The sequence below is a fragment of the Physeter macrocephalus genome, unplaced genomic scaffold (genome assembly GCF_002837175.3).
Source record: "Physeter macrocephalus isolate SW-GA unplaced genomic scaffold, ASM283717v5 random_885, whole genome shotgun sequence".
NCBI lineage: Eukaryota > Metazoa > Chordata > Mammalia > Artiodactyla > Physeteridae > Physeter > Physeter macrocephalus.
In genome coordinates, this window is record NW_021146171.1 from 1 (window position 1) to 16,223 (window position 16,223).

The window sequence follows — 16,223 nt, forward strand, 5'->3', positions numbered from 1 at the left end:
CTGCACACAGCAGGAAGGACAAGCCAGGCCGGGCCAGTGTCTTACTCCTGCTTTGGACGCAAGCTGCTGGCTCCTTCCCTGATCCCTTGCTCCCTTGCACAGGTTAGAGGACGTGGAAGAGTCTGACCTTGTTCAGGCTCCTTTTCCCCTCTTCTCATAGGAGAGTTGGGAGAGCAGAACTGCGGAGCCTCAGCAGCATTAAGCACTGAGCGCTGAGCCTCCACGTTTTACAGATAAAGGAACCGAGCCCACACAAGCCCATGTGCTCTTTCACAACCCCATGTCTGTGTTTCCTCAGCTCCAGTGTCCAGCCCTCCTCAGAGATCCCTGGGATTTAAATCCTGCCCCCCACCCATGTTCCAGAAAGGAAACAGAGGTCCTGAGGCAGGTCAGAACAGAACTCCAGGCCCACCCTCCCCTATACCTCTCTCTTGTTCTCTGCCCTCTATGGACCCCTGGGGCCACTGCCTGAACCAGAAACCCAAGGACTGGGGCCGAGATGCCCCTGGAGCAGTGGAGAGCCCAGGTCCCGCGGAGTGTGCGGATGGCGGGTCAGCGCAGGCATACCTGAGGCCAGGTGGAGCTCCTGGCATGCGGGCGGTGATAAGCAGATTTTTGTCCTCCAAGGAAATTCCTCCGAGCAGAGAGGAGGTGGGAGGCGGGGAGTCTGCCAGATGCCTGACTCCGTCTGTTTGTCCAGGCCTAGCAGCCTCTGCCGCTGCCTCTGAGAGAGGGGCAAACATTTAATGACTGCCCCCCTCCCAGCCTCCTCCATGTGGAGGGTGCCGCCTCCTCAAGATGCCTTCCGCCTGGTCCTGGGACAGGGGTGTCAGGCCTCAGCTGAGAAGGAGCCAGGCGGGCCCCACTTCACCCCTGCTTGTTCCTTTCTGGGTCCCTTCCCCTGTGCTCCCCGGCTCTTTGCAGGGAGAGGTAGGAGGAGCCCCCAGCTACAAGTTCCCCGCTCCTGGGCCTTCTCAGTGGACTGGGTTCCGTCAGAGGTTCCCTCGCCTGAGGGATGAGGCCAAAATAATGCCGGCTACAGGGCCTTTCAGAGGTTGAGAGAGGCCTGGCCCACTTCCATTTTTAGAGGTTCTCGATCTATTAAAAAATGAAGAAGTGCCATAATAGGGTTACAGAAGTTGTGGTTTCTTTAAAGTCTCATGATGCACATCTTGCGGTCCTGTCGGTGTGCCTCTGGCTGTAGCGCCTCAATTGGAGACGTCAGAAGTCTGCGTTTGAGTCTTCTTGTGACTGTGAGACCCAGGAGTCCCTCTCGTCCACCTTGTCCCCCAGACTCCCACCGTATGTGCCGAAGAACCCAGCTTCAGTGCTCCTGTTTTGTGAGTTTTGCAAGCATAGAGCTTCACAGTTTACAAAGTCTCTCACAGCCGTTATCGCGCTGGGTCCCTCCGCAGCTCAGGGGGGAAGGCAAGGGAGTCACCCTTACTTTATAGGCAAGGGAAGGGGCTCCAGCAAGGGCAAGGCTCTCTAGGCCACAGTCTTTCTTTTTGGCAGTCAGAGGCCAGGCCAGGCCAGTACCCAGTGCCCTGATTCCACGCCAGGGCGAGGGTGGGGGGTGTCAGTCTCTCCATCACACTGTGCTGCAAAGAGGCAGGTGGAGATTTGCCCAGGTGGTTTTTAGCCCTGGGGCGCTGCTCTTCATTTGCTTGATTCACTGCTGTGTCCCATCCTCCCCACCAGATGGAGAGGCTGGGGGAGATTGGGTTAATTCAAGCTGTGAAGTGAGCGGGTGATTTGGGTGCTAATTAAAATGACAGGAAGTAAACAGCGCTTGGAAACACCCAGCATGTGCCCCCTAAGCCCGACTAGGCTTGCGCACTCACTGCCGTTTCTCCCCCAGCTTGGCACAGTGGGCCCTGTCTCCATGGCAACCGGGCTGAGCTGCTGAGATCAAAGCAGGAGATGGGTTGGCTCCAAACCCGCCGAACCAGGGGCGTGTGAAGAGGGTTCTGGAAATGCCTGGAGAAGGGGGGCCCCCAGGTGTCTTCCCCCACCACCGCCAGTCTCTCCACTCTGCTACAAGACTCCCTGCCTAAGGGTTGGAGCAGAGCTGGTGTGGTGGGAGAAACCACCCATGGGCTGGGATTGGGCCTCCTGGGTCCAGTCCTGGCCTGAGACTTTCTTTATCTGGGAAAATTTATGGAGCAATACAGAGTCCTGGTTAGGGGCACAGATTCTGGAATCCCAGTTCTGGGGGTACCAGTACTCTTCTGCTGTGCTCTTGATGTGTGATCCTGTATAAGTCACTTAACCTCTCCAGGCCTCAATTTTATCACCTGAGAAATAGGATGATAATAGTGATTTTCTCTTAAATTCTCATGAAGAGTAAAATGAGCCAATGAGTGCAAAGTGCATAGCGCAATGCCTGCCACACAGTAATTGCTCAAAAGATGTTAGCTATTATTAGGGTATTTTTACTACTGCTAGGTGCTGGGCATAGAAAGGTGAACTTTATATGGTCTCTGCCCTCAAGGAACTAGCCACCTAAATAGGGCAGAAGCAATGGCATTGCTTGGTGTAACCAGAGCAATAATAAACTTCTACTAGGTGCAGTCCACCTGAAGGAAAACTAGATACAGCGCGAGGTTAGGGACGATGAAATGTGAAAGCCAGGTTTTGAAAGATAAATAGAAGTTCAGGGGCTGGATGCAAACATACATTCCAGAGGGGGAAGAAGGCTGTGCCGAGGCCTGGCCAGAGTGAAACATCCACTGGAAGCACATGGGGACAGGAAGAGAGTCAGAGAAGATGGACTTTCTTCTGTAGGTGACAGGGAACCCTGTGAGGGATTTTAAATATAATATTTATTGTGTTTTTTTCCCCCTTCATTACAAAAGTAATACATGTTCATTGCAGAAATTTTAGAAACTTGGAAAAAGGCAGAAAGATGCCCAAATTCTCTATTCCTCTCCCCCAGAGGAAACCACTGTTAACATTTTGATATGAATGCTTTTTACCTAATCGTCTTTAAACATTTTTTTCAAAATGAGAGCAAGCTATATATTTAGCGAAGGGTTTTAAGGCGGGAGAAACATGATCAGAATTATCTTCTAGACAGATCCCTGTGGCTGCAGGGATGTGGAAGATGGGCGAGGTCAGGGAGAGCCCAGAGGAGACGCTGCAGTAAGTGAGGCCAGGGTTGCTAGGGTGGGACCAGTGGACGTGGTGAGGGGAAGGCAGGCTGGAGAGAGAGCAGGAGGTGGAGTGGACAGGACTTGCTCCTCTCACGGAGACCCCTTGGGGGCAACTCTCCTCATACCCCACTGGTCTCTTGCTCTCCCAGTGGTGGCCGCTCTCTTCTCCATTTGCAGGGGCCCCTCATGTGGCCTCTCCCTGCCCATTTCCTGTCCCTCCACCATTTTTTCCACCTGAAGTCTCTGGTCTCTTCTGCTATAAGAGCTTTTATTTGTTGAGTATTTTGTGGATACCAGGCACCCTTCAGATACCATCTACTTTAATCTCTGAGTGGTCCAGGAGTTAGGTGCTGAGCTTCTACAGGCCAAGGTGCTTGCCCAAGGTACGCTGGTAAGGGAGCGTGGGCTTCGGTGTGACTCCAGGGCCCTCTCTCCTCCCCATCCCCCTCTTTGGCTGGCTGCTCCCATTCTGCTGGAACTGAGGGTCCTGGGATCCAGAACCACTTAGGCCTTCCCCAACCTCATCCACCACAGCGGAGACAAGGAGCTTAGCTAGAACCCAGGGCAACCCTTGTATACAAAAGGGGCTCAATCCCTGTATCCTGAATCAGGGGGAGTCTTAGCCTCACTTGGGTTGGGGTGGGTGGAGATGGCTCCCCACCAGGGCTCTCACAAAGCAGCTGGATGGTGAAATAGCCCTTTCTTAGAACTCTCTCTTCCCCCAGCCCACTCCCTGCTGGATTTCTAATCAGAAATTCTTGGTATTGACCTTTGAGAACCTTCTTTGTTCTGAGTCCCAAAGGCTTCTGCTCGCAGCCTAGTTGGAGGTTAAGGCATCAGGTTAGGTCCAGAGTGAGGGAGGGAATGAGCAGGCATCGAGGCCCTCGGCTAACACCCCTCCCTGCTCCAGTTCAGGTGTGGGTCAGTTCTGGGGCACACAGACCTTGTTGGTGGAGAGCAGGTGACTCACACAAGCCACTTCCCCCGTCCTCTTCACAACCTCATGCCCACTCCCCTTCCAGAGGATGATGGAGCAGATGGGAAGACCCCAACTCCATGAAGGCCAGTCCCTACTTTTGCCCCAACTTGTAACCCTGGCCTTGACCACTTGGCCATGCTCAGCCTCATTTCCCATCGGTGGTGAGTGGACACCAGGAGAGGGACCCTCCACCCTGATGAGTTCCTGGAGAAGAAGGGCTGGGTCTGGGCTAGCTTCCTTTGGCCCTGGCATAAAGGGAAATTCTGCCACAGTTCCCTGTCGGCTGCCTGGCGGTCTTCTTAGACGCTTGCCCAGGGGCTCAAGAGGGTTCCAGCCACGTCCTGTGGAATTGGGTGGGTGCCTGAGCCAGGAGCCGGGGCTGGCCTGTCCAGTGACCAGGGGGCCACCCAGGCCAGGTTCTCCAGAAGCCCCTCCTGTGGCTTTCCTCCTGCTGCTCCTGGGTCCAAGGACTGCAGGACACTTGGCTGCTTGGACACATATGTGGGTTGTTACTTCGTGTCTAGATAAAAACCAGCTGGCATTGGGTGAACTGTCTTGAAGGGTCCTTCTTTCCTACGAACACCCAGCACACACTGTTGCTTCAGGTGTGTGCGTGGGTACAGATGCTCACAGACGAGGACAGGCATGCCTGCACTCACAGGTGCTTTGGGACACACACCCATGAGCGTGCACATGTGAAGACCCAAGTGGATGCACGCACTTGTGCGTGTGCAGAAGCACACACTCAGGTTTGCACCTGACCCCAGCGTGCTCTACCTGGGTCTGATGCCAACTGCTTGATCGGCATGGCCCCTCTCTGGCCTTTGCCCAGGAGGCTGTGTTGATAAGGGCTCTTGCCCCTGCCTGTTCCTGATGCTTGTCAACTTCCAGGGGACACATCAGAGGCCTCAGAGCCCTTGGGCTTTCAAGGCCCTGTGGGTGCCCTCTGGTGCAGGACCCCCATGCCCTCTTCCCCAGGCCTGACAGGAGTCTGGTTCCTTCCCAACCCTACCCCACAGTGTGGCCTCTGCCCTCATCCTTGCATAGTTTTGATCCTTGGGTGGGACTCAGGACGAGGAGGTTGCTGCACGTGGCTTCTCCTGCCCCCTGTCCTCCAGCACCCGGAGCCCCATGCAGAGGAGGCCAGCAGCTGGCTCCTTGGCACCGCCAGCCTCCAGTCCTGAGAAGCCCTCTCCCGCCTGCCTGGCAGAGCTGCTACCGGGAGCACCTTGGGAGCTGTTTACTGGTTTTCAGCTGCTGCCTCCACCCCACAGGGGAAAGTGGGGAAACCAGAAGGAGCTGGGGTTTTATGCCAGTGAGCTAGGCTGGGTGGGAGCTGCTCTGCCTCTGGCCTCTGTGGGGTCCACAGGCCCAGGGGAGGGACTTGCGGCCAGAGGAGGGTGAGGAGAGAGCTCCCGTGTGCCCCGGGTGCCCGACGGTGTGCGGTATCCAGAAGAGAGGTCTGTGCTGGGCGTTGGGTGACCTGGGTTCTGAGACGGTGGGACCTGGGTCAGGTCATTTCTTATCTCTGGACTTTCTGGCCTCTCCTGCACATAGAAGGGACTGGGACAGATGACCTCAGAGGGCCTTTTCAGGATCTTCTGAGTCTGAGGATTTGCAGCTGGACGATGGTAACTGAGGAAGCTGTTGGGAGGGGCCGTGGTCCCCCTTTCTCTCAGTGCACCATCTGAGTTCTGCACGCAAGGCAGACCTTGACTGAAAAACAGGTGTCGGGGAGGGGACTGCCTAGGGAGGGAGGGACTCTGGTAGAAGGAGAGAGGGTGTTTCTGGAACAGCCAGGGCATAGGCATGAGAATCACTTCCCAGGCAGTATGGGCCCCTCAGACATCTGTCCTGATGGTGGGGCCAGGGCTGCGTTCCTTTGAGACCAGCTTCAGGGCCTGAAGTAGAGGGATGGGGCCTCACCCTTAAAGCCATGGACCTCACCTCTGCTGCTCCTAAGGCCAGCCCTGAGTGGGCCCAGGCCTTAAGCTCTCTTTTGTAAAGACATAGGAGTACTATCCTCCAGTTGGAGGCCATAGAGGTCAGAGGATGGTAGCAATCAAAGACCATTGCCCAGCATCCACAGTTACATGATGAGGCCTGGGGAGACCTGACCACATGGTCTGAGGGTAGGCCTCACACTAAAATCCTCATCTCTCTCTCTCTCCTCCTGCTCCGGTTCCCGTGGCCTGCTGCTGCTTCCCGATCCCCAGGAGGTGGAGGTGAGTACTGCCTGGGGCTCCACTGCATATGTATCTGCAGCTACACACCCCACTCTCTTCTCTTCTCTTCTCTTCTCCCTTGCACACTTACCCCAATTTCTCCTCCCCACGTCATCCATTGTGGGATGGGGGGTGTGGAATAAGGAACTTAGGGGAGAGGTCGGAAGAGATTCTGGACATGGGTTTAGGGGGATAGAGGTCTGGGGGAGGCAGCTGGCAGGGCCTGGGTGGACAGGGGTCATCTGGGAAACCACGAGGATGGTGGCAGTTGGCATGCGGAAGCAGTGGCCCAGACTTCTCCTCTGTTGGCCCTGGAGTTGAACTTCGGCTCTAGGATGTAAATCTTAGCCCTTCCCTTCTCCCTCACCCCCTCTGTCCTTCCCTAGGACGACTACATCAAGAGCTGGGAGGACAATCAGCAAGGAGATGAAGGTAACATGCCCCTCCCACGTTGGGGAAGGTGACTGACACCCGTGAGGACTTGAGACCAGAGGGCAAGTCCTGATCATGGCTTTGGACGCTCCTTGGGTAGCCAGAACAAATGGGGATGGAACTTCGAAGCCGAGGAGCTCTGGTTATCAAGGGCTGATAGAGGGAGGGGCTTGCCAGCTCAGAAGTGGGGCTGGGGTCTCCTGGGCTCTCTAACACTGAGTCCCAGGTGACCTGTGTCCTAACTCTGTGTCCCTGCAGCCCTGGATACCACCAAGGACCCCTGCCAGAAGGTGAAGTGCAGCCGTCACAAAGTGTGCATTGCCCAGGGCTACCAGCGGGCAATGTGCATCAGCCGCAAGAAGCTGGAGCACAGGTGAGGGCCTTGGGGAGGTGGGAGGCCTGGAGGGGGTTTGCTTAAAGAGCAAGGGCTTAACTAATGATAGGAGAGGATCAGTTATCTTTTGCTTCGGAACAAACTACTCGAAAGCTTAGCGGCTTAAAACAACAAATGTGTGTTATCTCACACAGTTTCTGAGGATCAGGAGTCAGATGTGGTTCTATTGGATGGTTCTGGCTTAGGGACTGTCAGGAGGTTACAGTCAAGATGCTGGCTGAGGCTGCATCATCTGAAGGCTGCACTCAGGCTGGAGGATCCACTTCCAAGCTCACTCACTTGGCTGTTGGCCCTAGTCAAGGGGACCTCTCCATAGGGCTGCTTGAGTGTCCTCACAACGTGGCAGCTGGCTTCCTGTAAGGCAAGTCATTCAAGGGAGAGAGAGCAAGGAGGAAGCCACATTTATGACCTAGTCTTAGAAGTCACACATTGTTACTTCTGCCACCTCTATTTGTTAAGAGCGAGTCTTAAGTACTGCCACCCTCTAGGGGAGGGGAATTAGGTTCCATGTTTTGAAGGGAGGAGTGTCAAAGAATCTGTGGACATATTTCAAAACCACCACAACGTATGAGATCAGACACCAAACTGTGGGACCCAGGGAAAAGCACATTTCCTCTCTGGGCCTCAGTGTCCATATCCGTAAGACAAATAGGTTGGCGCAGATAGTTTGAGGTTCCTTCCAGCTCTGACATGGAACAACTTCATGAAATATTTAAGGTTGTAGCTTCTGAGGCTTGCAGAGGAGGGAAGGAGTGAGAGGCATTTGAGGCCTTAGCTCCAGCCCAAGGACAAGACCCTGCCTGACTCCAAGACCCCCTGGAGAAGGTCTCATTTCCCTCTCCTTTCTCTTTAATCATAGAATCAGAGACCAGAGACTTGGGGTTGCAATCTTAGATGCCTGTAGGGGCCTGGCAGGTAATGTAAATGCATGAAGAGAGCTTGGTGACAGACCACTCTGGTGAGCCCAGGCCTTGTGGAAATGCAGGATGAGGACTCCCATATCTTCCATTTTAACTAGGCCAGAAATCCAGGTTTTTTTATGTGAACTCTTCCATTTTGCAAATGTTCATGAATAACCCAATTAAAAACAGAAACCCTTTGTGGTCAAACAATATGATCCTACAGGCCACATGTGACCCGTGGGCCATCAGTTTGCAACCTTTGATTTGGTCTTACCCCTTACGCAAGTGTGAGTCCTTTTTACATCTTACATTTGGGCCTGGAGTTGCAACCTGAGGGCCCTGCTGGAAAGGGGAAGCTGGGGGTCTATACCCTGCCCTGTTGGTTCCACCTTTCTGAGCTAGAAGAGGGTCTGGCTGGGGGTGATGGGAGGGTGGGCAGGGGCAGAGAGGCAGCTGCATCTACTATAGGTCACCAAGAGCAACTTCTTTTTGGAACCAGGCTCCTGAACCCTCCCTTGCCCTGTCCGTCTCTCACTTTTGCTTCCATCCCTGTGCCCTCCCATTCTGCTCCTCCTGTAGGATCAAGCAGCCTGCCCTGAAACTCCATGGAAACAGAGACACCATGTGTAAGCCCTGTCACATGGCCCACCTCGCCTCCGTCTGCGGCTCTGATGGCCACACTTACAGCTCAGTGGTGAGGAGCCCTGGCCCCAGGAGGGGTGGGGGTGGGGTGCACTGGAGTCCGCAGGGAGCAGAGAGGACAGCTCAGCTGGGCCTTCTGTGGGGCTCCCAATACTGCTGTGGGGCCGGATGCACTTGTCAGCGCATTCAGCGTGGCGGACCACAGCAGGGCACCAAGCCCGGGAGTCTGAGCCAGACCCTGCCCCTGACCTCGGGCAGGTGCAGGTGCAGGGTGGAGCCTGGAGGAGGCCGGTGACTGCAAGTCAGAGTAAGTGAGGAAAGGGCCTCATGAAAGTATGGAGGGCAATGGAAGCAAGGAGCTCCATCGTCCAGGTGCTGGGTGTTGAAATCTTCCCATGGGTGGATATCCACGTTGGACAGGATGGTTCACCAGCAAGCACCAGGCATTCTGGGGCAGGAGGAAGTAATCCTCCGTGAGATGACAGTGTGGGAGGGAACGGTAGTTGGGTGAATGAATTCCAACTTGATGGGATTTTTGTGAGGGTTAAATGAGACAGTATTTGTGAAAGCATTTTATAAACTTTAAAGTACCCTAGAAATGCTAATTTCTAGGTGCTAATTTCTGGGTGCTAATTGTGAATGCTTCTGCTAGCTGTGAGGAGTTGCTTGGTGTTTGGAGGGCACGGACTGTTAGCTGGAGTTGGGTTCTGGGGCTTTTGGGGTGAGATGCAGATTTAAGAGTCACCCGTTGTGGGTGATGATTGAAGTTGGGGAGGGGATGAGGTCACCCGGGGAGAATAAGGCAGAGAGAGAGAGAATAAGCAAAGGGGCAGAAGCTGCATGGAGGAGGGGTACAGAGGACGTAGGCGGAGCTGGTAGAGAGAGAAGGAGAGCGCTGAGTCACACCACCTGAGGGCAAAGCGGGGTTTGGGCAGAAGGCTGTGGACTGAGGATCCCAGCGCTGCCCTGTGGGGAGGTGGAGGTCCTCGGGAGGTCTGGCTTCCAGCCCAGCCCCGCCCTGTGGCCTTAGCTGAGTCACTGGGCTCCTCTGAACTTCTGTGTCCTCTGCTGAGCTCAAGAAACGCAATTCCTCCCTCACAGAGCTGTCGGGGGCCAGGTGAGGTCACGTTGTAAAATGCTACGAGGACCCGCTTCCATGAGCGGTCAGCCCATGGGGAGAAACCAGACACGACCAGGGCAAAACACTTGAAGGGCGAGGACTGGATGAACCCCTCTCGAAACTGTAAAGGCCAGGGAATTAACAGATGTGCAATAGCCAGTAGCTGTTTGTTATCAAGAGAGCCCATGGAGGTGACTGTGGGAAGGCCATGAGGGAGGGGCCCACAGCCGGTTGCCCCTATAGGGGCCAAGGGACTGTGGGGAGGAAGAGGAGAGGCCAAGAGGGCAAGGAGAGGTGGGTGAGTGGGGGTGAGGGGATGAGGGTTTCCTGGGAAGGACAAATGTGCAGAGAGGCAGGCTGGTGCGGAGTGGGGCTCCTGGGAGCCTTTGATTCCCCCCGCTTCCTGGGCCTGCTGCCCCTGACCATTGTACACCTGTGGCCTCCAGGGGGATTAGGAGGGCCGCTCCAGGCTGTTTGTGGGTCTGTCCCTCCCATCTCCAAGGGGGAAGGCAGATGTGGCTGCCATGGTTGGCTGGAGGGTGCCCCTAGCAGTGCCCCCGTCACCCAGCCCGACCTTTCTTTTCGTGTAGTGTAAGCTGGAGCAGCAAGCATGCCTGAGCAGCAAGCAGCTGACGGTGAGATGCGAGGGCCCCTGCCCCTGCCCCACAGAGCAGGCCGCCACCTCCTTCACAGATGGCAAACCAGGTAATGCGTGCTGGGCCACAGCCAGGCTAGGGGTGGGAGGCAGCTCACTGCCAGGGCCCCGGGGCGCCTCCTTCAGGGCTCTGGGATGGCAAGAGAGGTTTGCAGTGGGCAGGGAGAAGTAGCAAAGACAGGCACAGGCCTGAGGGACCTGTGGGTCTGGAGGTCTGGTTTACACGGAGCAGGAGGGCGCCGGCTTCATCCCAGGGAGACTGCGCTGGGTGTTTTTAGTGCTAGGGAGTGAGGCGGAGGAGGAAGGTGGGAGAGGAGAGAGAGCCTCTGATTTCTAACTCCCCTTCCCCCGGCATCCCACTGCCCGGCCTCCAGGCCCGTAGGGCAGCACCCCCAGCTGAGACCATGCTTGCTGCTTCACCCCACCTTCACCCTCCACCCCCTTCTCCCTGTTCTGCCGACTGCAGAGACCTGCACGGGCCAGGACCTGGCTGACTTGGGGGATCGGCTGCGGGACTGGTTCCAGCTCCTTCATGAGAACTCCAAGCAGAACGGCTCAGCCAGCAGTGGGGCCCGCCCGGCCAGTGGTACAGGAGCTGCTTGCTCTGCAGGGGAGGAGGGTGGGAGATGGGGAGATGGGGGCACACTGGGCCATCTGGCTGCACTGGGGAGCACCCACTTTTGCTCCCTCCTGCCAGACCCTGAGCCCCTAAAAGAACCTAAACCTCAGAACAAGGGGAGGGAGGCTTGATCAGACAGGAGGGATTTGGGATAGCTAACAGGAAGAACTTCTTAAAATGAGTGGAAGGAAGCTAAACCCTGAAATGGGTAACCAAGGGAAGGTAAGGAATTATTTTCCCTGAAGGGCTTTCAAAACAGGGTTTTGACTGGTTTGGGTGCAGTCCTATGCAGAGGCCAAGGGATGGGCCTTCAGCCATTCTTGAATTTCTCAATGCCATGTTCGGATTCTGAGCTGTCCTGACCCTGAGCAGAGGGCTGGGGCTGACAGAGAGGTGGAGGGATGGATGGACAGATGGAGCAGGTCTGAACCGTGGCCTTCTCCCCAGGGCTGGACAAGAGCCTGGGGGCCAGCTGCAAGGATTCCATCGGCTGGATGTTCTCCAAGCTGGACAGCAGTGCCGACCTCTTCCTGGACCAGACAGAGCTGGCTGCCGTCAACCTGGACAAGTACGAGATCTGCATCCGCCCCTTCTTCAACTCCTGCGACACCTACAAGGATGGCCGTGTTTCTACCGCCGAGTGGTGCTTCTGCTTCTGGAGGGAGAGTGAGTGCGGCCCCTCAAAGGGCCCCGGGCCCCCAGCCCTGCTGTGCGGGCTCTGCCCCTTGCTCCAGGCTGTCTTTGGGAGTCGGGGTGGCTCCCTCTTGGCTACCTCCCCATGCCCAGAACTTTTCCTGCTCCCCCACTTCCTGCACTCTCTCAGCACCTCATCTCTTGGAGCCCAGGGAAGCCAGCACTTGAACTCCCTTCCTCGGCAGGCTCCAAGGTGGATCATGTGGGTCCTGAAGCTTATGCACTTTCGGAGGCCTGCTTTAAGGAAGAGTATTAAAAACTAGAAATGTAAAATTTCTAGGCCCCTCAGAGGGCTTGGAAGGGGCTGAGGGTTCCTGAAGCTGAAGCTAGGTTGGCTTCTCAGTGATTCCGCCTTTAGGCCCATCTCACAGTACTTGCCCCAAATATGTGATTATGCATGTGATCATTAGCCTTAGAGATATAACGTCATTTGTCAGCTTTATATATCCTGAGCCAGAGCGGGACATGTGCTTAGAGATCATCTAGGCCAAGTGATAACCATCATCGATGGTTAAACTGAGGTTCCGAGGGCTCAGCTGACCAGCCAGAGGTGCGGTAGCCCGTGCTCTGCCTCTGGTGTTTGGCCTGGTCCCCGCTGTGGTCGTGTGATGGGAGTATACAGCTGCTGTGGCCTGAGGCTGGGCCTTCCTCTAGGGTTCCGCCAGAAGCTGGTTTGGGACACTGGGCAGGCAACTGAATCTTTCTGAGTTCAGTTTCTTCGTCCGAATGGGGAGATAACAATACCTCAGAGACTGTTGTGAAGATGAAGTGAGAAAATCTGGGTGCAGAGCACCATGTAAATCACAAATCCCTCTGCCAGTGTGGGGTGTTTTGACCAGTTTTACTGCCCGTAACTGCCCAGCCTTCCTGCGCTCTCTGCACAGCTCCAGCACTTTTACTTCCCGGGCCTTTGGAGCTCGTGCTGTCCATTCTGTACAGTAGCCTTCTTGGGCAGGAGGCTGGGAGCTGATCTTATTTTACAGCCAGCCAGGCCCCCGCTGGGAAGGGCTAGGGCACTTCTCAAGGTCACAGACAAGTTAGATTTGGCTGCCAGTTATTTTCAGGCTTCCATCTAATGTTCCCTCGAGTCTTATGTTGCCCCCGGGCGCTCTCACCCTGGGGAATCTGTGCATTCACCTCCTCTTCTGAATCCTGTTTACTCATCCCATGAGTCGCCAATACCCTCGGAGAGCCCTGGGCTTCTTGGGGGGGCCTCAGCGCATCCCACAGCCATGGAACAGCCTCTCCCAATTGGAGCCTGGGTGTTCTTATCTGGCAGAGCCCCTGTGCCAGTTTTGGAGACATTTGAAGGATCAATGCATCCCACTGTGGGGGAGCCCTGTGTCAGAGCCTGGGTATTTTCATCTTGCAGAGCCCTCTGACTGGGTTTCTAAGCCTTGAGGGGACTCAGTGAGTCTCATCAGCACCATGGGACAGCCCCCATCAGAGGGTGATTCTCTCCCTGCAGAGCCCCCCTGCCTGGCAGAGCTGGAGCGTATCCAGATCCAGGAGGCTGCCAAGAAGAAGCCAGGTGAGGGGGCTGGGCTGGGCTCAGAGGAGGAGTCAGGTGCCCTGGGGTCCCTCTGAGGCCCAGAGGCTCTAGACCCTGGGTATCATGGAAGACGCTGAGTTCAGAGGAGGCCCTGGCTTAGGAAGACAGGAGAGGGAAACTCCCTCCTGTCTTTATCCTCGTGGTGGACAAAGGTCTCCCAACCAGCCCCTCAATAAGTGTGTTTTAAGCACTAATTTTGTGCCCATTCCTGCCGGGGCTGGAGGTAGGGATACAGAAGGTTCCTAGAACCCTCTGTTCAATTCACTTCAGCCAGGGTGTGTGCAAAGCTCAAGGGAGGCCCCGCCATAGCAGATGCTCATGTTCTCGGCAAACATTTGAGTGTCAGCCCTGGAGAGACAACAGCAAACCCAGCCTAGGTCAGAACTGATGGGCAAGACAGTAGTGGTCCCTGGTCTCATAAAGCACACAGGCTACTTGGGGAAACACAACCCACAAGGTGACACACCAGAAAGACAGAGCGACCGGTTGTGGCTCCTGTATGTATGGTGCTGAGGGAGAGCACAGTGGACAGAAGTCAGCCTGGGGTCAGCGAAGCCCTCTCTGGGGAGCTGGTGTTCAAGAGGAGACCTGAAGGATGAGAACGAGGTAGCCAGGAGCAGAGCTGAGGGCAGGAAAACGTTCTTGGGACACAGAAAGGACCTGTGTGGCTGAGCGTGGTGGTTGAGGGGACAGAGGTCCGAGGGGCAGATCCCATGGGGCCTTATAGTTCCTGGGTGCAGCTTGACCTTTAACTGGGCAGTGAGACCAGCTCATATGAAACCAAACACTGGAACCTCCCTGCAAAGCCGTATTGACTGAGAACCCAGTGGCCTTTGGGGGCAGGCACTAGTGCCACTTCTGCCAGGAAGCCAGGATCTTCCTCCTGGAAGCAATCCTCTCTGGTCTGCATTCCCCGAGCATGTGCGCTGGGCCTTAGGGCACATGTCCTGGGGTGCCTGGTGTTAACATTTCTATGTATCTCACCCCTACTAAATGGGCAGAGTCTATCACCGGGGCCCCAGAGTGGGGATGTCAGCCGGTGTCTGTTAAGTGAACAGAGGAGCAGCCTGAGGGCAGGTCAGAATCAGAGGGCTGGGAGGAGAAGCTGGCGTTGCCGGCAGGAGACAGCCAGGCAGAGGAGCAGCTGTAGGATCGAGGGCGTCTGGCACAACGAGGTCAGACTGGCCATCCTGCAGGACTTGGGAACTGTGGAGGCAGATGGGAGCCATTGCAGGGGCTGAGCAGGTGGTTTAGAAAGGCAGGTTTTCTTGTTTCTGGTCAGTCAAGCTGGAATAAATGCTGGCATCCAACCCTGGACGGCTGAGCTTGTTGGGTGGTCAGTACCTGGGCTGGCTGGGATCTGGTGGGGTCTGGGCCCCTGTGAACCCAAGGTCCCAGGGCCACCTCTGGGAAGAGCCCACACCCCGAGGCCCCTGCTCTGACCCTGCGGGGCGTGCCCCATTCAGGAGTCTTCATCCCGAGCTGTGACGAGGATGGCTACTACCGGAAGATGCAGTGTGACCAGAGCAGCGGCGACTGCTGGTGTGTGGACCAGCTGGGCCTGGAGCTGACTGGCACCCGCACGCACGGGAGCCCCGACTGCGGTAAGGGCCGGACAGCCGCCAGAGGCCCAGCTCGGTGTGGCAAGGTTTCCTGCTAGCAGGATGCTAACCTGCCCCTTGGCTTGTTCCCCTCACAGACGACATCGTGGGCTTCTCAGGGGACTTTGGGAGCGGTGTCGGCTGGGAGGACGAGGAGGAGAAGGAGACAGAGGAAGCAGGCGAGGAGGCGGAGGAGGAGGGCGAGGCTGGCGAGGCGGATGACGGAGGCTACATCTGGTAGATGGACCGCGGGGAGCTGGGGCAGGCCAGGGTGCTGACGGCCGGGGAGACAGGCCAGCAGAGGCCTGGACAGAAGCAGGCAGATTGTGAACGGATCCAGAAAATAACAGTCTGAAGCTACCCTGGCTCCAACGGGGAGGACCAGATGTGTGAGTGTGCATGGCACGTGTGTGGCATGTATGGCCAGGATGTGTGAATGTGTGTGTGTGTGTGTGTGTCTGTGTGTGTGTGTGTGTGTGTGTGTGTGTGTGGCATGCACTGAAAAACGTGTCCTTGGTCCACACTGCTACTGGCTGAGTGAGTCACCCAAAGACCCCTTCGGCCTCCTTGTAGTTGTTTTCTTTCCATTTTAGTTTTAAAATACACACATACACACACTGCAAGGTCAAAACTGATTAAATGAGATGCCCCCTTGCCAGTCCCCCAGCCCCATCCAGGCCCACCCTGACACCCTGGGATTCCTTGTCCTGATTTGCTACCCTCACCTCAATCAGTCCTCCCTCCTCCTGCCCCTGCCCTTCTCTCTTTCCCTTCTGGAGTCAAGCCCTGGCCTGTGGGATGAGGCCTAGGGACCATCCCTGGGGGCAGAGGAGAGGGAGGGCAGGGAGCTGTCTGCTGGCCAGTTTGGCTGTGACACGCCCAGCAGACTCAGATGAGGGGCTGGGACACCCTCCTCAGTGAGCGCTTACCCTTTGCTGGACTCTCCTCCTAACCCAAGCCAGTGTGACCAGAGGTGGCAGAGAAAGAGCTGGGGGAAGAAGCTGAGAGGTCGGGGAGGAAAAGGCCTTGGCAAGCTGCTGGGGAGGGGAGGGGTGGACCATGTGAGGAAGAGAAGGGGCCAGCTTGACAGGGAGAGTATGCCTTTGCAGAACCAGGTAGAGCTCTTAGGAGTGGAGACGGGGCACCCCTGAATGCCAGGCCCTGGAACAGCTCAGGCCCCTTTCTGTGGCTCTCAGGTGGGGGCCTGGTCTGGGCTGTTCTGTGGGGGCTGTGGGTGGTGGTTATGCAAGTGAG

At 56.2% G+C, this 16,223-nt stretch overlaps 1 protein-coding gene across 1 annotated transcript; it reads left to right on the forward strand.

Moving 5' to 3' along the window:
• The first annotated feature begins 447 nt into the window (after positions 1-447).
• On the forward strand, positions 448-15,969 carry LOC102990884 (testican-2). Its single transcript, XM_028486382.1, has 10 exons — positions 448-600; positions 6,746-6,791; positions 7,050-7,164; positions 8,667-8,781; positions 10,440-10,554; positions 10,971-11,090; positions 11,571-11,789; positions 13,285-13,347; positions 14,835-14,972; positions 15,068-15,969. The coding sequence occupies exons 1-10, from the start codon at positions 448-450 to the stop codon at positions 15,208-15,210; spliced, it is 1,227 nt and encodes a 408-aa protein (XP_028342183.1). The 3' UTR covers positions 15,211-15,969.
• Positions 15,970-16,223: the final 254 nt, after the last annotated feature.

Coding starts and splice junctions, on each gene's coding strand:
- LOC102990884 (XM_028486382.1), top strand. CDS start 448: ATGGACCCCTGGGGCCACTGCCTGAACCAGAAACCCAAGGACTGGGGC. Junction 601..6,745: donor GAGCTCCTGGCATGCGGGCG/GTGATAAGCAGA, acceptor GTCCTTCCCTAG/GACGACTACATCAAGAGCTG. Junction 11,790..13,284: donor CTTCTGCTTCTGGAGGGAGA/GTGAGTGCGGCC, acceptor CTCTCCCTGCAG/AGCCCCCCTGCCTGGCAGAG.